The 26077-nt window shown below is 49.4% G+C and overlaps 1 protein-coding gene across 2 annotated transcripts in view; it reads left to right on the forward strand.

The window, feature by feature from the left end:
• The window catches only part of PPP2R5D (protein phosphatase 2 regulatory subunit B'delta), a 502545-nt gene that overhangs the window by 372739 nt on the left and 103729 nt on the right, over positions 1–26077 (forward strand). For both annotated transcript variants that reach the window (XM_085610117.1, XM_085610118.1), the window contains exons 10-11: positions 770–823; positions 25051–25221. In XM_085610117.1, coding sequence (XP_085466243.1) covers positions 770–823; positions 25051–25221 — 225 coding nt within the window. The remainder of the gene's footprint in view (positions 1–769; positions 824–25050; positions 25222–26077) is intronic.

Here is a 26077-nt window from a genome sequence, read left to right on the forward strand (position 1 = left end):
CCGAGGCGAGAATTATCGAGTCTGTTTTGACCCTGGTCCACGACCCTGCCGCGTCGGGAATTGAACCCTGGTCCCTGGCCAATTCTCTGCTTACGGGTCGGCCGCCTCTAACCAGTGAGCCACACCTCTCCGCGCTTGAGAGTGGGTGCATGTGATTGCAAGCGTGAGTGAGCAAGAGTGAGATTCTAATGCACTTAATGTGAAAAGCTGCTGTTCCTATTTTTAAAATTTGGTTAAATAAGATTATTTATGCATAGTTTGTCACAAGTGGATACATTTCTATTCATTTTTTTTATTTTGTTTGGTGAAAGTTTGACCCAAGCGAATGGCTTGTTTGTGAAGTATTTGAAATACGGTCCACCCTTACTGTACCTTTCACTACAGTCCTTGAAATGTCAAACTTCAATGTCTGCAGCGTGACCACGAGTGTAGATTAATGGGACACGTGAGTGTGTGTGTGCGCGCGCATGCGTGTCTGTGTGTAAGTAAAATAGTGGTATTCCTCTATTCTGGATGTTTACCTGCACCAGTGTTGGGCTCGGACACCTTTGTAGGACCTTCAAAATGTATTAAAATCCTCAAATTTCTAGTATATTTCTCTCTGATGGGTCAAGGTGCTTTTGTAGATTGAGTGTGTTCAGAGATTGATCTCTGTAAGTAAAATCTAATGTGCAGGCTGCATTTGATTTGCGTTGCTAGAGTTGTAACTGCATGGAGTGAGTTTTTTGATTTTGCTGGTGTGATTCAATCCCTCCTCTTCTGTTTTTAGCTGGCCTATTGTGTTGTACAGTTCTTGGAGAAGGACAGCGGCCTGACCGAGCCGGTGAGTACATTCTTGAACCCATCGCAGAGAAACAACTGCTTTGAGATCTGTCCATCTGTCCGAACTCTGTGGTATGGGCTACTGTTAGCGCCTGTGTCTTCAGCAGGTCGCGGGGTCTGTAATCATGAAGTGGAAAGTTATGCGCACACCTGATAATGGCCTCTATGCTAAAAAGATAACATTGATGTAATAAATGGGCAATGAATATCTGTCTGCAGAAGGTGTTAGAGCAAAAAACGTAAACCGCTTTGGCGCAGAGTCACACATCCCTTTGACCTTGGATTGCATTGGTTTGATTCTGTTGTTGAGGATTTAACTGTTTAGGACCGAGAAAAGATCGGGCTTCATGGGAGTATCCTCCACGAGATTTCCTGCCCAGAAATGGCAATGCTCCTGGTCTGCGCTCAACGCAGCTAATGCTGTGGTGGTAGTAGAAGAGGGCAGGTTTATCTTCAGCACGCCATTCAACATCAGAAGTGGCCCCTTGACCTCCAGGGACTCCTCCGCATTGACTCCAGATTTCAAGCTTCACTTTCTCTTGCAGAGTGGATTAGAAACCACAGTGCTTGAAGGCTTCTATCTGTCCCCGAACCAGAGTAATCTAGAGGGTACGTTTTAACTAAAGGTTGAGACCCTGACCTGCTTTCTTCCAGGCATCAACCAGCCCTAAAGCCAGCAGCTCCTTGGTGACAGCTATATCAGAACTTACACCAGCTGCTAGTCCACAGGTTACACTGATGGCAACATGTGATGCAGGCTTCTAGTGTGATGGACGTCTGCACTACACAACCCTTTACGACGCTTCCCGCGCTAATCGCGCGTTTTTTTAACTCTACCTGTTTTATATTTAATTTTATTTTGGTTTCTTTGCCCTGGTTTTATAACAGCCCCTTACCTGCACTATAAATGTGATTTCACCGCACTTGGCGGGTCCCTGTCTTGTCACCTAGGATTTCGGCGGCCATCTTGGGTTGGTCGGATGCCGGACGGCGCCATTGGGGTCTGATGGTCTAGACGTCATAAGGACGCTAGACCTCTACTTAAGGGGGCCTTGCCTCCGTGCAGCGGACACGTGCAGCGGACCGCCGTACTTCCGCCGGAGTTACGCCAGAGTTCAGCCCGTCTGTGCCCGTCCGTGCCAGACCGGGGCTTGGGGCTATGACTCCTTTTGGGAACTCCTGCGGTAGATTTACTTATTCAGGTGAGGACTTAAAATCTTGTCGTCCTATTCATCCCACAAAATGCACTGTCTGTCGCTGTCCGATTTCTCGGTTTGTGTGTGCCGGCTGCGGCTATTCTCTTGGTAAAGGGTCCCGGGCCAAAACTATACATCAGTCCTATATTCGGGGTAGGAGAAGGCGGAGAAGGTCCCAACATCCTAGCAACCCCCCACTTCAGTTTTGGAGTATTAATTGCCGATCCCTTCCGAAACATAGACATCATATATACGACTGTTCGAGGCATGTGGGCTGCTGAATTCATATCTGTGCATATATCGCCGCCTAGTGTTGGGTCCGGATGTTTGCACGTTGTTGTCCTGGAAGAGTCTTCGAAGTATCCTTGGATAGGTGACTCCTCCCCTGGACTACAGTGCGCATGGGCATCCTCTCCATCCTCAGATTGTTTTTTTCCGCCATTGGGTTCGGATGTGCTATCTTAGCTCAAGTTAGGAAAATATTTGGTCGAGGCCAAAAGGCCTTTAGTTCGCGTCGGTACTGTTCACTCGATCGGTTTCGACCCTACCTGTTAGCTTACTAACTTCGGAAACAACTTTTCGCTTTTTACCTGACCATCGACGACACCGACGATGGAGTCGAGGACACCATTCAAGAGGTGCCCGGTATGCAATGCGAAATATCCCCATATCGACGTCCACCCGGTGTGCAACAAATGCTTGTCGCCGGACCACGACGAATCGACATGCATGGCCTGTGCCCGGTTCCGTTCCAAGAAGACTCTACGGAATCGTCGAGCGGCGAGACTCGAAGCGCAGCACGCGGCACCGGCCCCGGCAGACATCTTCAACGCCGAAGATGTCGAGGAGTTGGAAGTCCTACCCTCCAATCCGGGTTCCGGACATGACTCCGGTTCGGACGACGTCGACGAATCACTCTTTCGCAGAGATGAAGACAACGCCGAGGTAGGAGACGACAATGAGGCCTTAGGGGCCGAAGAGAGTAGCTCCAATGACGAGCAAGGCCTACCCGTTCAGACTGACGAGGGCCCAGTGCCACAGTCTATGGCTCCGGTCGAGGGATCGCCTTCGGGCCTTACCCGAGACCTATCCCGCGGTTCTTCGGCCCCGCCCTCGGGCCCGGCTCGGACGTTCAGCGGCAGCCATTATTACCTACACCGGCTGGTTTCCCTTCTACCAAACCGAAACCGAAAGCTGCACCGGTACAAATGAAACCGAAACCGAAAGTGGCGCTAGTCGGATCGAGGCCTTCCACACCTTCGACGCCAGCGACACGCATCGGCACCGAGCGCACCAAGCGAGACTTCGGTGCCGAACTTGAAGCAGCCGACGCCGGAGTCGGCATTCGGAAAAAGGCCCTCGGTGCCATCAAACCTGCTCGGCTCTCGGCGCCGACGCCATCGACTCCTAAACCAAAGGTCATACCACCTGCTGCGTCTCACGTCGCTTTCACGGCAACACCGAAGCCTCCTGCATCGAAGACGTCGACGGCCATTTCCGCCCCTCGACCCGATGACCCACCGGCGCCTAAAGTCCACGGCCGCCTCTACAAACCTGGTGGGCGCTAAGGCCTCGAAAGCGCTTCACGCGCGAACCGTTGCAGCACAAAGCAGCAAAACCCAAGCGGTCCTCCAGGACACATCGGGCTCCGGCCCACTAAAAGCTCAAACAGCCTCTTCGGCGCCAGCCAACATAACTTTTGGCCTGCCGCCATCCACGATCCCGAAAATGTTCCAACTCAGGACACGGGTCACCCACACCACGGTTACACCTGCTGAGACGTCTCCGCCACGTTACATCGACGCCAACACCGGCAGGATGGTTATCCATGACCGGAGGATAACTTCAGAGCCACCCTTGGACCCTTTCAGGATCCCACTAAAGAGAAAGCTGCCTGTGGACTCAGAACCTGTGCTTTGCGAATCTTTCGACTCGCCCTACCAAGACCCACTATCATTCTCTCCCACACACTCCGACACGGATGCGTTGGCAGACTATATGGATGACCAAGTTCCTTACCACGGAGACATGGACCCTGATGACCAACAGGACCCTGATCAAACTTGGGGCGACCCTGCAGACCCCAGTGCACCTCTAGATGCACAGGACCCTCAACTCTATGGAGCGAAAACATCTCCGACAGAGGACACTGCAGCGTTCAACGCTCTTATTGAACGTGCTGCAAATAATCATGACGTGCAGCTTCACTCTGACACCGTGGAAGACGACTTCCTTATGGACACTTTCGCTTCCTCGGAAAGGCATGTAAAGACTCTGCCCATGCTGAAAGGAGTCCTCAAACCAGCCAAGGACATCTTCAAGGAACCCACCAGGGCACGGGTGATAAACCCCAGGATCGACAAAAAGTACAGATCAGCACCTGGGGACCCTACTTACATCAGAGGCCAATTACCTCTCGACTCCATTGTCGTTGCGAATGCTCGCAAGAGGGCAAACTCTCAATCAACAGGTGACGCTCCTCCCCCGGACAAAGAGTCCAAGGTTTTAGAGACCTCTGGCAAGCGAGTTGCCGCACAGGCTGCCAACATATGGCGCATAGCCAACACTCAAGCGCTCCTCGCTCGCTACGATAGAGCGCACTATGATACAATGGAGCAACTACTCCAACATCTCCCTGACCAGTTCAAAGAAGGTGCAGAAATTCTTATCAGAGAGGGACAGCTACTCACAAATGCTTCCATCAAGTGTGCACTAGATGCCGCAGACACGGCGGCCAGGGCCATAAACACAAGCGTCATGCTGCGACGACATGCCTGGTTGCGAATCTCCGGGTTCAAACCTGAGGTGCAAAATTATATTCTGAACCAACCTGTCAACCCCGACTATTTATTCGGGCCGGAGGTTGACACGGCCCTTGAGAAAATAAAGAAGGACACAGACACTGCAAAGTCCATGGGGGCTCTCCAGACTCAGTCCTTTCGGAGCAGCTCCTTTCGTCGCCCCGGAAATAGGGGAGCAGGTATAGGGCAGGGGTCACAGCAGACATACAGCAAAGGCAATACCCAAACCACCTACGATAAAAACACCCGGGGTGGATATCGTGGCTCCAGTACAAAGGGCAGAGGACGCGGCTACGGCAACACCAGGTCCTCCCCCAAGAACAAGCAGTGACGCCCTCTCCCTTCCTCCCGACCACATAACACCTGTCGGGGGAAGGCTACAAAGGTTCCTGTCCACGTGGAACTCCATCACCACGGACAGGTGGGTCAAAGATATTGTCAAATACGGTTACTGTCTAGAACTAACCTCCACTCCACCCACAATACCTCCAAAAAACCGTCCTATGTCCTCAGAGCACTTAACGCTCTTACAGCAGGAGGTGCACAGTATGCTTCTAAAAGGCGCAATAGAGGTCGTACCCATCCAAGAGCAAGGTACGGGGGTGTACTCCCTGTACTTTTTAATACCGAAAAAGGACGGGTCACTCAGACCTATATTAGACCTGAGACCCCTAAACAGATACATTCTTTCCGAGCATTTTCACATGCTCACTCTACAGCAAGTCCTCCCGCTGCTCAAGCAGGGAGACTTTCTGGCCACACTGGACCTCAAGGATGCGTATTTCCACATACCCATTCACCCATCACACAAAAAATACCTCAGGTTCACTGTTCAAGGGCAGCACTACCAGTTCAGAGTCCTTCCCTTCGGCGTGACAACGGCACCAAGGGTGTTTACAAAGTGCCTAGCTACTGTGGCGGCACATCTACGGAGGCAGCACATACACGTCTACCCTTACCTGGACGACTGGCTCGTTCAAGCAAAGTCAGCCCAGCAATGTGCCAGCCACATGTCCCGCACCATTCACCTCCTTCACAGTCTGGGGTTCTCACTAAATTACCCAAAATCCCATCTACAGCCCGCACACGTACAACAGTACCTAGGTGCGACTATAGACACTCTGGCGGCCACAGCTCAGCCAAATTTGGTGAGAATCAACAGCATGCAAATGCTGATTTCAAAGTTCAAACCTCAACACTCCCTTCCGGCGCGAGTGTTCATGCAGTTGATAGGCATGATGGCCTCCTGCATCTTCATAGTCCCACACGCGAGACTACATATGCGCCCGCTTCAGGAGTGCTTGGCACGTCAGTGGAATCAGGCTCAAGGACAATTGAAAGACCTAGTGTTGGTGAGCGGTCGGGCATACAACTCTCTGCATTGGTGGAATCCACAAAACCTTTGCAAGGGTCGACCGTTCCAGGAGCCTGTTCCACAAATAGTACTGACAGCAGACGCGTCTCTCCAGGGATGGGGAGCTCATGTACTCTACTACACAGTGCAGGGACTATGGACGACACAACAGAAGAAAATGCACATCAACCTTCTGGAACTGATGGCAATCTTCCTAGCCATGAAGGCATTCAAAGTACATCTGTGCAACAAGGTCGTGTTGATCCGGACGGACAACATGACCGCAATGTACTACATACAGAAGCAGGGAGGGACGCACTCTCCACAGTTGTCTCATCTGGCTCAGAGCATGTGGAAGTGGGCCATTCAGAGGAACATGTTCCTCATGGCGGAACACCTCCCCGGCAAGGACAACCAAATGGCGGATCTGCTCAGCAGACACAGCCACCAGATGCACGAGTGGGAGTTACACCCATCAGTACTCCAGCCGTACTTCCAGCAGTGGGGTCATCCAGAGATAGACCTGTTCGCCACAAGCGAAAACGCAAAATGCCAAAGCTTTGCCGCCAGGTTCCCACATCCGCAGTCGCAGGGCAATGCGATATGGATGAACTGGTCCGGCAGATTTGCGTACGCTTTTCCCCCAGCACCGTTGATACCGCTGGTGGCTCGCAAACTCAGACAACACTCCCTGACACTCGTCCTAGTTGCTCCTACGTGGGCACGCCAGCCATGGTACACCACCTTCCTCGAACTTTCCGTGGTGCCGCATCAAAGGCTGCGGATCAAACCCGCGCATTTGACGCAGAACCATGGAGAGATTCAGCACCCAGATCCGCAACAGCTGAACCTGGCGATCTGGCTCCTGAAGTCCTAGAGTTTGGCTACCTCAACCTGCCACCTGACTGTATGGACATCATCAAGGAGGCCAGAAGACCCACTACAAGAGCTTGCTATGCAGCCAAATGGAAAAGGTTTGTTATTTACTGCGGTAATAATGACATTAACCCGCTGGACGCATCCATCCAAAACATCTTTTGTTACCTCCTACACCTATACCGATGCAATCTAGCGTACACCTCTATACGTGTCCATTTGACCGCAATATCAGCCTATCTACAAACCAGGCAGCACCTCTCTCTATTCAGAGTGCCTGCCATCAAAGCATTCTTGGAAGGACTCAAACGAGTTATTCCACCAAGCCACCCACCAGCTCCAATGTGGAACCTCAACCTGGTCCTCACACGCCTGATGGGTCCACCCTTTGAACCTCTCCACTCATGCGAGATTCAATTCCTCACCTGGAAAGTAGCCTTCCTGGTAGCGATCACTTCTTTAAGAAGAGTTAGTGAACTCCAGGCACTAACAGTTCAAGAGCCATTTATACAGGTTCATGCCAACAGGGTCGTACTACGTACCAACCCCAAATTCATGCCCAAGGTAATATCGCAGTTCCACATGAATCCAAGTATTGAACTGCCCGTTTTCTTCCAAAACCCACAAACTGTCGCGGAAAGGGCACTCCACACACTAGATGTAAAAAGGGCCCTCATGTATTACATCGAGAGGACCAAACCCTTTAGGAAGACAAAACAACTGTTCGTTGCCTTTGCCCCACACCACAAAGGTAACGCCATCTCCAAAGCAGGGATAGCCAGATGGATAGTTAAGTGTATCCAAATTTGTTATCAAAAGGCAAAACGCACATTAACTATTCCCCCACGAGCCCACTCAACACGTAAGTTAGGGGCCTCCATGGCTTTTCTAGGAAATATTCCCCTGCATGATATATGTAGAGCAGCCACCTGGTCCACTACACACACGTTTACCAAACACTATTGTGTAGATGTGCAATCAAAACAGCAGGCAGCTGTAGGACAGGCTGTTCTCAAAACCCTTTTTCAGACCGCTGAAGCTGGCACTGGTAGCCGCCGCTAATAGAGGGCACTGCTATACATTCTATGCACAGATATGAATTCAGCAGCCCACATGCCTCGAACTGAATATGCTACTTACCAGTATGCATCTGTTCTTGGCATGTAGGGCTGCTGACATTCATATCGTCCTCCCCGGCGCCTGTAGCAGCTGCAGCTCTCAGAATTACTGTAAGCATGGTCATCACTTTCTGTATCTACTCCATCACTGCCACAATGGCGAAAAACAATCTGAGGATGCCCATGCGCACTGTAGTCCAGGGGAGGAGTCACCTATCCAAGGATACTTCGAAGACTCTTCCAGGACAACAACGTGCAAACATCCGGACCCAACACTAGGCGGCGATCTATGCACAGATATGAATGTCAGCAGCCCTACATGCCAAGAACAGATGCATACTGGTAAGTAGCATATTCATTATTATCGAAGAGCAGCCTGATGCATTGTTTCTCACCGAGACCTGGCTTCAGGATTGTTCTGGTCCTGATGTCGCTGTTGCTGTCCCTAACAACTATGTGATGGTAAGACTTGATAGGAAGTCCGGACAGGGGGGAGGGATTGCCATTATTTTTAAGGCAATATACACATGTAAGTTTGAAGTCCTTCCCATGTCTGGAAGTGAAACTGCATTCTTCAAATTAGTGATCAACCCTCAATTCACCTTGTCGGGCCTGTTGATATATCGCCCTCCAGGGAATGCCTCCGCTTGGATTTCTTCATTTGCTGATATTAGAACTCCTCTATTTCTCAGGGCAGCTAATTTCACCATTCTCGGTGATCTTAATTTACATCTTGAGGACCCTCAGTGTACAAATAGTAAACGTTTTCTATCTGACCTGGAGGCCTTCAATCTGCCTCTGCTGAATATTGGTCCTACCCATTCTGCTGGACATTTACTGGATCCTATTCTTTCTAATGTTTCTTTTGACTGCTCTCACAACGCTCGTCCTCTGGAGTGGTCAGATCATTTTGCAGTTCATTTCTCTTTATTGTACCCTAATCATCAGATAAATAGAATCCTAGATAAGGGTGCTCCAACTTATCGTTGGGGGAAACTCTATATCAATCGGTTTAATCACCATCTTTCCAATACTTGCCCTAAGGAATGTATGGCTTCAGTTGGTGAGATGAACACAGTTGTTTCCCATTGGCTCATAAACGCTGTGACCACTCTCCTTCCGCCTTCTTCCACACACGTTAGGTCACATCGTCCCCCGGCGCCTTGGTTTTCCACTGACTTGAAAGCCCTGCGCACTAAATGCAAGGCCCTGGAGCGGAAATGGCGACTATCTTATTCAGTCTCTCAGAAGACTGTCTATAAAGAGGCTTTAAGAGATTACCACCAAAAATGTAAAACCGCCAAAGCGGCTTACATTGCGGATACTGTTACACAAGTTCAGAACTGTCCTCGTACTCTCTACTCTGTCGTTAAAAAACTGACAGGAGCTGATACCATCCCAACACCCCCAGCATTAGACGAGGCCCAGTGTAACTCTATCGCAAAATTTTTTTATAGCTAAGGTTGAACGCATTTACGACTCCATGAGCCCCCCTTTTGAATACAGAAGATTTGCGTTCTGAACAGACCGGAGATATTGAATTGTCTTCTTCCAGGGTAAAATTGACACATTGGGAATTGTTTGACGACACTTCGTTCTCCATCTGTTTAAATAGTATACGATCGGGCTCACCGCGTGATCCTGTTCCTGTAAAATTTCTTAAATTACTAGATCTTCACCTCGGAGGGTTCTTATGAGACTTTTAAACGCCTCATTATGTGAATCCCAGATACTACGGGACTGGAAACACGCAATGGTTGTTCCCCTTCTAAAAAAAGCTGGAGCTGATGCGTCTAATCTTGCCAATTTCAGACCAATATCGTTGCTACCCGTACTTTCTAAAGTGCTGGAGAGGCATGTCAACACCCAAATATACAATCTAGTGGAATCGTCGGGATTTTTGCATCCATCTCAGTCTGGTTTTCGTGCTAATTATTCCACCGAGACCGCCCTTCTTGGGGTAACGGAGAGTTTAAGACACAGTGTCGACCGCGGTGAAACATCAGCGCTTATCCTTTTGGATTTAAGTGCGGCGTTCGATACCGTGTCTCATTCTATTCTTTTAAGCTCTCTTTGTTCCCTGGGATTGGACGGTCCGGCTTTAGCATGGATTGCCTCCTTTTTAAGTGAGCGCACCTTCCAGGTCTTTTCCACGAAAGCCACTTCTTCCACTTATACATTGGCATATGGCGTTCCTCAGGGGTCTATACTCAGCCCTTTGCTGTTTAATATCTATATAAGACCCCTCGCTTCCATAGCAGAAGATGCTGGGTTGATCATTTTTTCATATGCTGATGATACCCAGATTGTTTTTTCCCTCTCCAGCTGTGAAAGCAACGATATATCAGTTTTGAAAACTGGGTTGTCACGTATAGCTGGGTGGATGCAAAGGCATCTCCTCAAGCTAAACAGTGACAAAACCGAAATTCTTATTTTCGGGAAACAAAGATCTATGGGGCCCACAACATTGGCCTAGTGAGATGGGACCTCTCCCTCAGCCATCTTCAGTGGCCCGCAATCTTGGCTTCCTTGTAGACGACAAACTCTCCATGAGACAGCAGGCCACTCAGGTGGCCGCCATCTGTTTTACTACTCTACGATGGCTCCAGAAAATTCTATGGATGCTGCCTCCATCTACTAGGAGAACCGTTGTTCAGGCGTTGGTAACCTCTCGCCTGGACTACGGAAATGTCCTCTACCTTGGTGCTGATGTGGCCACTGTTAATTAACTTCAGGTTGTTCAGAACTCTGCTGCCCGTCTTCTTTGTAACATCCCGAGAAGACAATCAGCTATGCAGGCTCTACGCGATTTACATTGGCTTAGGATTCCTAGCCGCATTAACTTTAAAGCCTTATGCTATCTTTTTAAAATCAAGCAGGGCTCGGCCCCGATGTATCTGCGTAACCTTGTCCAACCTTATAAGCCAAAACGAACTCTCAGATCGTCCGCTAATTGCGACTTTGTCATCCCTCGATTTAAACTTGTAAAAATGGGAGGGTGGGCCTTTACCCACCGTGCCCCTAAATACTGGAATGCGCTTCCTTCCTCCTTGAAAACTGAGACTAATTTTCTCGCCTTTAGGAAAAGACTTAAAACATTACTATTCCGGTGATTTGCATGTTGATCCAGTCGTCTCAGGGTGCTGCTTATACTGGTCCGTTTTTCTTCTTTAGTCTATCCCTCCGCGCCGGGAAACCCACTGTGGGTAGCTGTTGCGCGTTATAAGTTCAAATAAATAAATAAAATAATAACCCTCCCCTAAGGTCACTGGATACACAGCCTACACTCCCCCGTGCAATGAGTATGTGCACTGCGCTACCCTCTCTATCTGTCACTGAAAACAGCGCCTAGACTCTCTACGTTCTCGATTTCTGCATTGCGCAACCCTTCCTTGAGGTCACCAGACACAGCACCTAGGCTCCCCCGTGCGATGGATGTCTGCACGGCACAACACTCGAGGTCACCAGACACAGTGCTTAGACTCCCCATGCGATGGATGTCTGCTCCACACAACCCTCCCCTGAGGTCTCCAGACACAGCGTCTAGATTCCCAGTGTGATGGATGTCTGCTCCACACAACCCTTCCCTGAGGTCTCCAGACACAGCGCCTAGATTCCCAGTGCGAAGGATGTCTGCTCCGCACAACCCTCCCCTGAGGTCACCAGACACAGTGCCTAGATTCCCAGTGCAATGAATTTCCGCACTGCCCAACCATCTCAAGGTCTCTGGGCGCAGCACCTAGACTCTCTCTGCAATAAATGTCTGGAGTGCACAACCCTCACTTGAGGTAACTGGACACACTGCCTAGACTCTCCGTGCAATGGATCTCTGTACTGCACAACCCTCCATTAAGGTCACGGGATACACCGCCTAGACTCCCCGTTCAATGAGCGTCTGCACTGCATAACCCTCACTTGAGTTCATTGGACACAGCACCTCGACTCCCTGACTGATGGATGTCTGCTCTGCACAGCCCTTCCTTGAGGTGACTGGACACAGCGCCTAGACTCCTGTGTGATGGATGTCTCTACTGCACAACCCTCCCTTAAGGTCACTGCACAAGGCTCCTAGACTCCCTGTGCAATGGATGTCTGCACTGCACAACCCTTCCTTGAGCTCACTGTACACAACGCCTAGACTCCCTGTGCAGTGGAGGTCTGCTCTGCACAACCCTCCCTTTAGGTCCCTAGACACAGCGCCTAGACTCCCTGTGCAATGGATGTCTGCACTCCACCACCCTCCCATGAGCTCACTGGACACCTGACCTCCAAGAAATTCCCTTAAACTGTGTCCGGAAGCATAAATCTAGCAACAGGGGATAAACACAAACAGTGGGTCTCTGGTAGAACATATTCTGTATTTTTAAACCGCACACTAGTAAACGATGCACGGTACTGAATACTATCAAGTAAGACTCCATGAGAGCACAAAGCAAATGCATGACTTACAGCCCCAACACAGGCAGCTCTGTCTTGCAGATCGCATGTGGGATAGAAGACAGCCAAGGCCTGGTACTGCGATGGAGCACAGACATCCTTATTTCTCTAGACAAGAGACCATGAACATGATGGCCGCTTCTGCCTTGGAGACTGAAGTCATACCCGTGGGAGGCCCACTCGCCCCAATACAGTAATCCCAAACCATAACACTGTGGTCCCATTGTAGAGAGGCCGGGGTAAGACCTGGGGTTGTGGTATGAGTGGATATCGGAGAGTGGCCCCCACCTCAGCCAGGTACCACGGGGCATGCTCACTGTAGAGGGGACTTTTGGATAGAGGAATGGGGGTGGGGTAAGACCTGGGGTTGTGGTATGTGGGGGATATCGGAGAGTGATCCCTGCCTCAGCCAGGTACCACGGGACATGCTCACAGTAGAGGGGAATCTTGGCTAGATGGCTACTTCCTACAACTGACCATGAGAGAAGGGGTCTGCCCACACACTCTTGCCTGGCCTCCATTTTGTTCCCTCAGTGGAGAGCGATTTGCTGCCCCAAAATGAAGGACTGGTCCAAACCACAGACAAGCCTCAGCTAATACACCCATTTCCTCATATGAGATGCATACACGCACATCTCACAGCACTGTCTTTCATTGTTCATTGTCTAACCCTAATTTACAGCCAGAGCTCCTCTCCACACAACCTCTCGGGAAACCAACAAACCTGTTTGAGGCATGTGTGCTGTTGATACACATGCTTTGCATACGTCCGCCATTTAGTGTTTGGTCCGCATGTTAGCAAGTTGGTTTACTTGGAAGAAGTCTTTCCAATCGCGAGGTAAGGTGGTGACTCCTTTCGGTGATAGTGCTCATGGATGTCGACTCCATTGTTAGATTGTTCCGCTTTGAAACCTTTCTTCGGGTTCCCCTCAGTGTGCAATCCACTCTACCCTCGACAGTATTGTTCTTGAATGCGTTTCTCTTTTCTCCCGTTATTGAATCGATCGGGAAACTCTATCTTAGGTCGGTCGGAAGCATCAGGGGCAGCCCTTGGGCCTAGCCTTGTGGTCCACCCTTCCGCCGATGGAAAAAACTTCATTCCAATTCTGTCTTCAGTGATGTGCCAAGTACCCTCGCACCGACCTACATCAAGTTTGTAACTTGTGCCCATCACCGAAGCACAAGGAGGAAGACTGCGACAGATGTAAGTCGCTTTGGTCAAAAAAACTCTGATTGTCTGGCTCGACGACGTGAAGTGCAACACCAAAGCATTCAACAAACTCTGGACATCTTCAGCTGCTAATCAGTGGTTCATCGCAAACACACAGGACCTACTATCCAGGTACGACAGGGCCCACTGGGATTAAATGGACAAGACGAACACAAAAGCAAGGCACGCAAGTTAGTTCAAGAGGGCAAACTAATTTCTAACTCGCCTATCAGATGTGCTCTAGTTGCTGCTGACACCGTGGCTAGGGAGATTATTAGCAGCATTGTCCTCAGAAGGCATGCATGGCTTAGGATTTCGGTGTTTAAACCAGAGGTTCAGCAATTCATTTTAAACACCCCTTTTGACAAGCAACACCTGCCTGAAGTCGACCAATCCCAAGAAAAAATGAAAAAGGACACAGAGGTAGCAAAGTCCATGGTAGCGCTTCAGTCCCCATCAAATAGAGACTCCTTTTGTCGTTCCTTTTACAGAGGAGGGTCCAAAACCACATCTTCAGACACAAATGCTTCCACTCACAAAAGTAATACCCAGTCCTTTCCCTCTAGAGGTTTTTCTAGAAGAGGGTATAGAGGACACAATTCCAAAGGCAGGGGTAGAGGTGCCACAGCATGTAGCTCTCCTTCTCCCAACAAACAGGGACTTGCCAACATTCCCTCCGATTATTTAAAACCTGTCGGGGGAAGACTTCAACAATTTCTCCCCATTTGGCAATCCATAACATCCGACAAATGGGTGATGGATCTTATCCGACATGATTATTGCTTGGAGATTTCCACTAATCCTCTAAATATTCCACCTCGCACTCACAAACTGTTGTCAGAAAAGTTAGGTTCGAGGCATGTGGGCTGCTGAATTCATATCTGTGCATAGATCGCCGCCTAGTGTTGGGTCCGGATGTTTGCACGTTGTTGTCCTGGAAGAGTCTTCGAAGTATCCTTGGATAGGTGACTCCTCCCCTGGACTACAGTGCGCATGGGCATCCTCTCCATCCTCAGATTGTTTTTTTCCGCCATTGGGTTCGGATGTGCTATCTTAGCTCAAGTTAGGAAAATATTTTTTCAAGGCCAAAAGGCCTTTAGTTCGCGTCGGTACTGTTTATCGATCGGGTTTCGATAGAATTTGTTAGTTTACTAACTTTCAGCACCGACTGCTTTCGCATTTACCTGTCCATCGACTACTTCGACGATGGAATCCAGGACGCCATTCAAAAGGTGTCCGGTATGCAATGCGAAGTACCCACACATCGACGTCCATCCGGTGTGCAACAAATGCCTTTCGCCGGACCACGACGAATCAACATGCATGGCCTGTGCCCGGTTCCGCTCGAAGAAGACTCTGCGGAATCGACGAGCGGCGAGACTCGAGGCGCAGCACGCGGCACCGGCCCCGACAGACATCTTCGGCGAGGCCGAGGACGTCGAGGAATTGGAAGTCTTGCCCTCCAGTCCCGTTTCCGAACACGAACCCGGATCGGACGAGGAAGACGAGTCACTCTTCCACAGAGGTGAAGACGACACCGAGGTAGGAGACGACGAGGAGGCCTTCGGGGCCGAAGAAAGTAGCTCCAATGATGAACAAGGCCTACCTGTTCAAACCGTTCAAACACCAGTGCCACAGCCTATGGCTCCGGTCGAGGGATCGCCTTCGGGCCTTACCCGAGACCCATCCCGCAGTTCTTCGGCCCCGCCCTCGGGCCCGGCCTCGGACGTTCAGCGGCAGCCATTACTACATAAACAGGCTGGTTTCCCTATCACAAAACCGAAACCGAAAGCTGCTCAGGTTCCACCGAAACCGAAACTGAAAGTAGCGCTGGTCGGATCGAGGCCTTCGACGCCAGCGCACCGCGTCGGCACCGACCGCACCAAGAGGGACTTCGGTGCCGAACTTGAGGCGGGCGACGTTGGAGTCGACAAACGGAAAAAAGCCATCGGCACCGACAAACCTGCTCGGCTACCGGCACCGACGACACCAAGGGCCGTACCGCCTGCTGTGTCTCACATCGCTCCCTCGACGACACCTAAGCCTCAGGCATCGAAGACTTCGACGGTGATCTCTTCACCCCGACTCGATGACCCGCCGGCACCGAAAAAATCTACGGCCGCCTCTACGAGCCTGGCCGGTGCCAAAGCCTCGAAGGCGCCCCAAGTACGACCTGGTGTGACGCAAGGCAGCAAAACCACACCTGTCCTCCAGGACACATCGGGCTCCGGTTCGGTCGGAGCTCCCGCAGCCTCTTCGGTGCCGACCAACATTACCTTCGGCTTGCCTCCGTCAACAATCCCAAAAATGTTCCAACTCAGGACACGGGTCACCCAACCTACGGTCACACCTGCTGAGACGTCTCCAGCACGTATCATCGACGCCGGCACTGGCAGAATGATTCTCCAGGACCGAAGGATAACTTCGGAGCCGCCATTGGACCCTTTCAGGATCCCACTAAAAAGGAAGTTGCCTGCAGAATCGGAACCTCTCCTTTATGAACCCTTCCATTCATCCTACCAGGATCCACACCGGTTCTCCCCCACACGCTCCGATACAGACGCATTGGAGGACTACATGGCTGACCAAGTCCCCTACCATGTAGACACGGACCCTGATGACCAGCAGGACCCTGATCAAACTTGGGGCGACCCTGCAGACCCCAGTGCACCTCTCGATGCACAGGATCCACAACTCTATGGGGCAAAGACATCTCCTACGGAGGATACTGCAGCGTTCAATGCTCTTATCGAACGTGCTGCCAATAACCATGGGGTGCAGCTTCACTCTGATACCATCGAAGATGACTTTCTAATGGACACCTTTGCATCCTCAGAAAGACATGTAAAGACTCTGCCAATGTTGAAGGGGGTCCTCAAACCAGCCAAGGACATTTTCAAAGAACCCACCAGGGCACGAGTGATAAACCCCAGGATTGATAAAAAATACAGATCAGCACCTGGGGATCCTACTTACATCAGAGGACAATTACCACTCGACTCCATCGTCGTAGCGAATGCACGCAAGAGGGCACACTCGCAAACAACAGGTGACGCTCCTCCCCCGGACAAAGAGTCCAAGGTGTTAGAAACCTCTGGCAAGCGAGTTGCCGCCCAAGCTGCCAACATATGGCGCATAGCCAACACTCAGGCGCTCCTTGCTCGCTATGATAGAGCGCACTATGACACACTTGAGCAAATATTCCAACATCTCCCTGACCAGTTCAAGGAAGGCGCAGAAATGCTCATCAGAGAAGGACAGCTACTAACGAACGCTTCCATCAAATGCGCACTAGATGTTGCAGACACGGCTGCCAGAGCCATAAACACAAGCGTCATGTTGCGACGACATGCCTGGCTACGGATCTCAGGATTCAAGCCTGAGGTACAAAACAATATACTGAACCAGCCCGTCAACCCCGACTATTTATTCGGGCCAGAGGTTGACACCACCCTCAAAGATAAAAAAGGATACGGACACTGCAAAGTCCATGGGCGCACTACAAACTCAGTCCTTTCGGAGCGGCTCCTTTCGTCGCCCCGGAAACAAGGGAGCAGGTAGAGGACAGGGGTCACAACAAACATATAACAAAGGCAATACACAGACCACCTATGATAAAAACACCCGAGGTGGATATCGTGGCTCCAGCACAAAGGGCAGAGGACGCGGCTACGGCAACACCAGGTCCTCCCCCAAAAACAAGCAGTGACGCCCTCTCCCTTCCTCCCGACCACATAACACCTGTCGGGGGAAGGCTTCAAAGGTTCCTGTCCACGTGGAATTCCATCACCACGGACAGGTGGGTCAAAGATATTATAAAATACGGTTACTGTCTGGAGTTAACCTCCACTCCACCCACAATACCACCAAGAAGCCGTCCTATGTCCTCAGAGCACTTAACGCTCTTACAGCAAGAAGTGCAAAGTATGCTTCTAAAAGGCGCTATAGAGGTCGTACCCATCCACGAGCAGGGTGCGGGAGTGTACTCCCTCTACTTCTTAATTCCAAAAAAGGACGGGTCGCTCAGACCTATATTGGACCTGAGACCCCTGAACCAGTACATTCTTTCAGAGCACTTTCATATGCTCACTCTACAGCAAGTCCTTCCGCTTCTCAAGCAGGGAGACTTCCTAGCCACACTGGACCTCAAGGATGCGTACTTTCACATACCCATCCACCCCTCACACAAAAAATACCTCAGGTTCACTGTTCAGGGGCAGCACTATCAGTTCAAAGTCCTTCCCTTCGGCGTGACAACAGCGCCCAGGGTTTTCACGAAGTGCCTAGCTACGGTGGCAGCACATCTACGGAGGCAGCATATACACGTCTACCCCTACCTAGACGACTGGCTCGTTCAAGCGAAGTCAGCCCAGCAATGTGCAAGCCACATGTCCCGCACCATTCACCTTCTTCACAGTCTGGGATTCTCACTGAATTATCCAAAGTCCCATCTCCAGCCCGCACACGTACAACAGTACCTAGGTGCGACTATAGACACTCTGGCGGCCACAGCTCAGCCAAATTTAGTGAGGATCGACAGCATACAACTGCTGATCTCCAAATTCAAACCCAATCACTCACTTCCAGCGCGAGTGTTCATGCAGTTGATAGGCATGATGGCCTCCTGCATCTTCATAGTCCCGCACGCGAGATTACATATGCGCCCACTTCAGGAGTGCCTAGCACGTCAGTGGAATCAGGCTCAAGGACAGTTAAAGGACCTAGTGTTGGTGAGCGGTCGGGCATACAACTCTCTGCATTGGTGGAATCCACAAAACCTTTGCAAGGGCCGACCGTTCCAAGAGCCTGTCCCACAAATAGTACTGACAGCGGACGCGTCTCTCCAGGGTTGGGGAGCTCATGTACTCCACTACACAGTGCAAGGACTATGGACAACACAACAAAAGAAGTTGCACATCAACCTTCTGGAATTGATGGCAATCTTCCTAGCCATGAAGGCATTCAAAGTACATCTATGCAACAAGGTCGTGTTGATCCGGACGGACAACATGACCGCAATGTACTACATACAGAAACAGGGAGGCACACACTCTCCACAGTTGTCTCATCTGGCTCAGAGCATGTGGAAGTGGGCCATTCAAAGGAACATGTTCCTCATGGCGGAACACCTCCCTGGCAAGGACAACCAGATGGCGGATCTGCTCAGCAGACACAGCCACCAAATGCACGAGTGGGAGTTACACCCATCAGTACTCCAACCGTACTTTCAGCAGTGGGGTCATCCGGAGATAGACCTATTCGCGACAAGCGAAAACGCAAAATGCCCAAGCTTCGCCGCCAGATTCCCACATCCGCAGTCGCAGGGCAATGCGATATGGATGAACTGGTCCGGCAGATTTGCGTACGCTTTTCCCCCAGCGCCATTGATACCGCTAGTGGCCCGCAAACTCAGACAACACTCCCTGACACTCGTCCTAGTTGCTCCCACGTGGGCACGCCAGCCGTGGTACACCACCTTCCTCGAACTTTCCGTGGTGCCGCATCAAAGGCTGCGGATCAAACCCGCGCATTTGACGCAGAACCATGGAGAGGTTCAGCACCCAGATCCGCAACAGCTGAATCTGGCGATCTGGCTCCTGAAGTCCTAGAGTTTGGCTATCTCAACCTGCCACCTGACTGTATGGACATCATCAAGGAGGCCAGGAGACCCACTACCAGAGCTTGCTATGCAGCCAAATGGAAAAGGTTTGTCATTTATTGCGGTAATAATGACATCAACCCGCTGGACGCATCCATCCAAAACATCATCTGTTATCTCTTACACGTATATAGATGCAATCTGGCGTACACCTCTATACGTGTCCATTTGACCGCAATATCAGCCTATCTGCAAACCAGGCAGCACCTCTCTCTATTCAGAGTGCCTGCCATCAAAGCATTCTTGGAAGGGCTCAAACGAGTCATTCCACCTAGTCACCCACCGGCTCCAATGTGGAACCTCAACTTGGTCCTCACACGCCTGATGGGTCCACCCTTTGAACCTCTACACTCATGCGAGATTCAATTCCTTACCTGGAAAGTGGCCTTCCTAGTGGCGATCACTTCCCTCAGAAGAGTTAGTGAACTCCAGGCACTAACCGTTCAAGAGCCATTCATTCAGGTTCACGCTAACAGGGTCGTACTACGTACCAACCCCAAGTTCATGCCCAAGGTAATATCGCAGTTCCACATGAACCAGACTATTGAACTGCCCGTTTTCTTCCAAAACCCACAAACTGTTGCAGAAAGGGCACTACATACACTAGATGTACGGAGGGCCCTCATGTACTACATCGACAGGACTAAACCATTCAGGAAGACAAAACAACTGTTCGTTGCCTTTGCCCCACACCACAAAGGTAACGCCATCTCCAAAGCAGGGATAGCCAGATGGATAGTTAAGTGTATTCAAATCTGTTATCAAAAGGCAAAACGCACATTAACTATTCCACCACGAGCCCACTCAACACGTAAGTTGGGGGCTTCCATGGCCTTCCTAGGAAATATTCCCCTGCATGATATATGCAGAGCAGCCACATGGTCCACTACACACACATTTACAAAACACTATTGCGTAGATGTGCAGTCAAAACAGCAGGCAGCTGTAGGACAGGCTGTTCTCAAAACACTTTTTCAGACCGCTGCAGCTGGCACGGGTAGCCGCCGCTAATAGAGGGCACTGCTATGTATTCTATGCACAGATATGAATTCAGCAGCCCACATGCCTCGAACTGAATATGCTACTTACCAGTATGCATCTGTTCTTGGCATGTAGGGCTGCTGACATTCATATCGCCCTCCCTCCTCCCCGGCGCCTGTCGCAGCTGCAGCTCTCAGAATTACTGCAAGCATGGTCATCACTTTCTGTATCTACTCCATCACTGCCACAATGGCGAAAAACAATCTGAGGATGGAGAGGATGCCCATGCGCACTGTAGTCCAGGGGAGGAGTCACCTATCCAAGGATACTTCGAAGACTCTTCCAGGACAACAACGTGCAAACATCCGGACCCAACACTAGGCGGCGATCTATGCACAGATATGAATGTCAGCAGCCCTACATGCCAAGAACAGATGCATACTGGTAAGTAGCATATTCATTACTCTAATAAGTGGTGCAGTCTCTCTTAGAAAAGGGAGCCATAGAACCAGTTCCATGACAGTACCAAGGTTCAGGGGTGTACGCTCTACTTACTAATCCCCAAGAAGGACAGCTCCTTAAGACCAATTTTGCATCTGAGTGTTTAAACCTGTATATACTGTCAGAACACTTCCATATGGTAACGCTCCAACAGGTGCTTCCACTTCTACAACACGGCGATTTTATGTCCGCACTAGACTTAATGGACCCATACTTTCACTTTCCAGTCCATTCATCTCATTGTAAATATCTCCGATTTCGGATATCAGGCAAACACTATCAGTTCAAAGTACTCCCATTCGGAGTAACTACTGATCCCAGAGTGTTCATAAGATGCCTAGCAGTTATAACAGCTCACCGCAGAAGACAACAAATTCACGTCTTCCTGTACTTAGACGACTGGCTCATCAAAGCCAGCGCACACCAGAAGTGTCTAGAACACACTCCGACCACGCTACACCTTCTCCATCAATTGGGTTTCATGGTCAACGTTCAAACTCTGTTATTACAGTTTTAAGTCAATCAAACCTTAACAGCCAAAACGTTTACGCAACTGTTAGGAATGATGGCGACAGGCATCGCAATAGTGCCTCATGCAAGACTACACATGCGTCCTCTACAGGAATGCTTATCACGTCAGTGGAATCGGTCACAGGGTCAATTAACAAATCTAGTGTTGGTAGACAGCCACACTCATCACTCTCTGCAGTGGTGGAACCCACAAAATGTATCTACAGGATAGCCTTTCATCGACCCGTTTCCACAGGTCGTGGTAACATCAGACTCATCCCTCACAGGTTGGGGTGCCCATCTCCACATTTACACAATCCAGGGTTTCTGGGACAACAAGCACACATGTCTCCACATCACCTATCTAGAGCTTTTAGCAGTATTTCTAGCACTCAAAGCTTTACAGTCTTATCTCATACACAAAGTTGTCCTCGATCTCATACACAAAGTTGTCCTCGTCTGCACAGACAGCATGACATCCATGTACTATATACAAAAATAGGGGGGCACACACTCCAGCTGTCGCTCCTCTCAGACCATCTGGAATTCGCCACAAAATGTATCTTCTGGCAGAACACCTTCTAGGAGTCAACAATGAAATTGCCAACCTTCTCAGCAGAAGAAGGCAGCAAATACACAAATGGGAACTAATCCCCAAGTTATCCTTCCTTGCTTTCAACAATGGGGATTCCCACAAATAGATCTGTTCGTCACAGTGGACAACACAAATTTCCTAAACTTCGCCTCCAGGTTCCCACACCCTTGCTCTAAAGGCAATGCCTTATGGATCAATTTGGAAAAGATATTTGCCTACGCTTTTCTGCCTCTCCCACTCCTCCAGTTTCGGATTCAAAAGCTCAGGCAAACATTGCTCTCACTGATTTCGGTAGTTCCTACATGGGCCTGTCAAACATGATACACCACACTTCTGGAACTCTGTCGTTCCACATCAAAAGCTACACCTCAATTCCAGCCTTCTCACTCAGAACCGTGGAGAAATCAGACACCCTAACCCCAAGGAGCTCAACCAAGCGATTTGGCTCCTGAGGTCATAGTTTGGATATTTAAATGTGCCACCAAACTGTATGATTATTCTAAAAGAAGTGAGACAGTCCACTACCAGAGCCTGTTATGCAGCGAAATGGAAATGACTTGTTATTCGTTGTGATAACATTAATCCTGTGGATGCTTCTGTTCAAAACATTGTTTACCCTCTGGACCTATAACAATCAAATTAAGCTTACACATCTATTCGATTGCACCTTGCAGAAGTGGCTGCATATCTGCAAAACAGACTGCATTTATCTTTGTTCAAAGTCGCTGTGATAAAAGAATATATGGATGGCTTAAAAAGAGTAATACCACCCAGAATGCCTCCAGCATCGGTATGGAATCTCAGCATTGTACTTCCAAGACTCATGGGTCCACCTTTTGAACCATTACACAATTGTCCTTTACAATTCCTTTCATGGAAGGTTGCCTTCCTCATTGAAATCACTTAATTTAAGGAGAGTTGGTGAGCTTCAAGCATTAACCTTAATTGAACCAGTCTTTCAGCTTCATAAAGATAGGTTAGTTCTTCGCACCAACTCGAACGTCATCCCTAAAGTAGTTTCTGCTTTTCTTCTTAACCAATCAGTTGAGTTACCGGTGTTCTTCCCTCAACCTGATTCTTTAGTAAAACAAGCTCTTCACAGAAGAGCATTATTGTATTCTATCGAGAGGACAAAAGATTTTCATAAAACAAAGCAACTGTTTGTCGCATTTGCACCACCTCACAAGGGCAATCCCATCTCTAAATCTGGCATTTAAAGATGGATTGTTAAATACATTCAGATTTGTTACGCAAAAGCTAAAAACTTGATCTATACCCCTAGGGCGCATTCCACTTGCAAAATAGGGGCGTCTATGTCCCTTTTAGTTAACATACCTCTAGCTGATATCTGTAAAGCAGCAACATGGTCTACATCACGCACATTTACCAAACACTATTGTGTGGATGTGTTATGCACGCCAACAGGCAAATGTTTGCCATGCAGTGCTAAAGACAGCTTTTCAGACAACTGCAACATCTACTGGTTAGCCATCGCTTTCGGAGGATACTCTATATTGTCTATGCAAAGCATGTGTATCTGCAGCACACAAGGCTGGAACGGATTGTTACTTACCCAGTAAGCCCTCCCTCCTCCCCAGACACCTGTGGTTGTTGCAGTTCTCATTTACATTACATACGCATGGACATCTCTTTACTACACTCACTCCATTCTCACCCTCTGCGGGATGCCCATGCGCACTATCACTGAAAGGAGTAGTCGCCTACCTCGTGACTGGAAAGACTTCTTTGAAGAAAAACAACTTTCAAACATCCTGATCCAGCACTAAATGGCGGGAGTATCCAAAGCATGTGAATCAACAGCTCTACTTGCCAAGAACAGATGCTTACTGGGTAATAATCTAATCCTTCTTAACCATGAAAACATTCTGTACACAACAGAGGAGAGGCCTGGATGGTCAAGAGTGGACAAAGTAAAGAGTAAACCACTTTCATGAGAGAGGCATCCAATTGTGGAAAAATGCTCCTCCCCAGGCTGGGAGAAGACCTAGTGGGGGGTTCTCAGTTTACACGTCCTCCGTAGACACCCCCCTGTTTTCAGTTTCAAAAGAATGCTAAAGTGCATTCTAGACCTAACCGCTCCGCTGCGGAATGTACAATATCTTTGCACACACATGATTTTGTAAAACAGTTATGGGTAATTAATGTGTATTTCACTCACTTTTCCTCACTCCTTACTCTGACATCTGTCTGTGTTTATGCTGATGTGTCTTTAAGCCTCACTGTATTTAAAACCAGCATAGAGGTCGTTAGTACTTTAGAATAAAAGTGCTTAACAGCAGGTAAGCCCCTCCATAGATATTTGCACCAGCTGCCACGACACGGGCGCTGACTTCCTGCATATGGTTTGGACGTGCTCCCACATCAGAACATACTGGGGGAAGCACAAATCCAATTCAGGGCGCACACTATCTGTTAGGCATGACAAAGAGGAATGCACGCCGTGAGAACCTCAACAAATGTATTGACTTGGCATTGGTTCTGGCCAAGGCCTGGAAGCCCTCGACGGGCCCATCTACTAGACACTGATTGCTTGCTCTTCGGCGTGCCCTATTAGCCAAACATGACACATCGCAGCTGGTACATAATCTTGGCACATATAGGACACTAGTAAGGTGATATCAAGTTTAATAGTTTATTTCCTTAAAGTTATGTTTTGATACAGCTTTGTACAAAAACATCTGCTGTTACTTTCTTAGGTGAATTACTGTTGTCACTGATTGATAGTAATGTTGAGCATGCCGATTAGCCCCGCCCCCACCCCAATGCAGATGGAGACGTATTTACAGCTGTATGTTAGTTGTGCGTAAAATGAATTAAGATTATTCTACAAAAAACCAGCAGTTAAGCTTGTAAAGTGTGTCTTTGCTGTGTGTAGCGTTATGAAATCACTAATGAGTAAATGTTAATGCAGTTAGCATGTATGCATGGCTGTGCCTGTGCCTGACGGCTGCTTCCCTCCCTCCCCGCAGGTCATAGGGGGCCTGCTAAAGTTCTGGCCGAAGACGCACAGCCCCAAGGAGGTGATGTTCCTGAACGAGTTGGAAGAGATCCTGGATGTCATCGAGCCCTCCGAGTTTGTGAAGGTGATGGAACCCCTCTTTCGGCAGCTTGCAAAGTGCGTCTCCAGCCCTCACTTCCAGGTATGTTGTCACAGCAGAGCCTGTGGGAGGGGGCGGACATTTACATGCATCACTAGAATCTAGTACTAAAAAACAAAGGGAACTCGATCACCTGGGGTGCCAGCTAAAGAAGAGCGTACAAGGATCCCTATAATAATGAAATGCAGTGGTTATTTTTTAGGAGTAGATGATCGTATATGTTTACACATTTTATTGCACAATAAATCACAATGTACAATGCGGTGCAAAGGTGCCTGTGCTCACACTGTCGACCTGGCACAATAGTTGCTAATCACAGAGAGTTCTTAACAGACGCTCGGAGAACAAGTTTAGATACGAATTGCGCTGGGCTTGCTTGATTGGTCGCCAGTGTTTCGATCGCTATTGATAACTGGATCATCATCAGGACTCCCAATACCTGAGCTCAAGAGGAGGATGGCACGTATCAAAATAAGCTCGCGCATCCAGCGAATGCCAAGACTTTTTCGGACCCAGCCGCCAAGCGGAGTGAAACTAAGTACAGCTGCAGCGACCCAACAATGTGCGCGAGACGCCTCGCGGCGCTGCAGGCCGCCGCCGTTTCGCTCTGCTTCTCCTCCGCTTGGTGGCTGCTTCACTAGTTTGCCTTTACCAATGATTCCACCGAGCCAAAACACTCTTCCGATTCAAACCTCTCATGCCCTTTTTTTGTGTCCCCTAGATGCATGCGCTTATTTTAGTACATGCGCTCTAATGTTGGCTGATCAGGCAAACCCAATGAAATTTGTATCTAAACTTGTTCTCTGGGTCGTCTTTTCCCAAGAGTTTGTGGTACACCTATGTTCCAGGTATGTGTGGTGTAGATGTACGTGCTTTGCCTACTCCTGCCATCTAGGGT

Source organism: Triturus cristatus, chromosome 6 (assembly GCF_964204655.1).
Source record: "Triturus cristatus chromosome 6, aTriCri1.1, whole genome shotgun sequence".
In the NCBI taxonomy this organism is placed as follows: domain Eukaryota; kingdom Metazoa; phylum Chordata; class Amphibia; order Caudata; family Salamandridae; genus Triturus; species Triturus cristatus.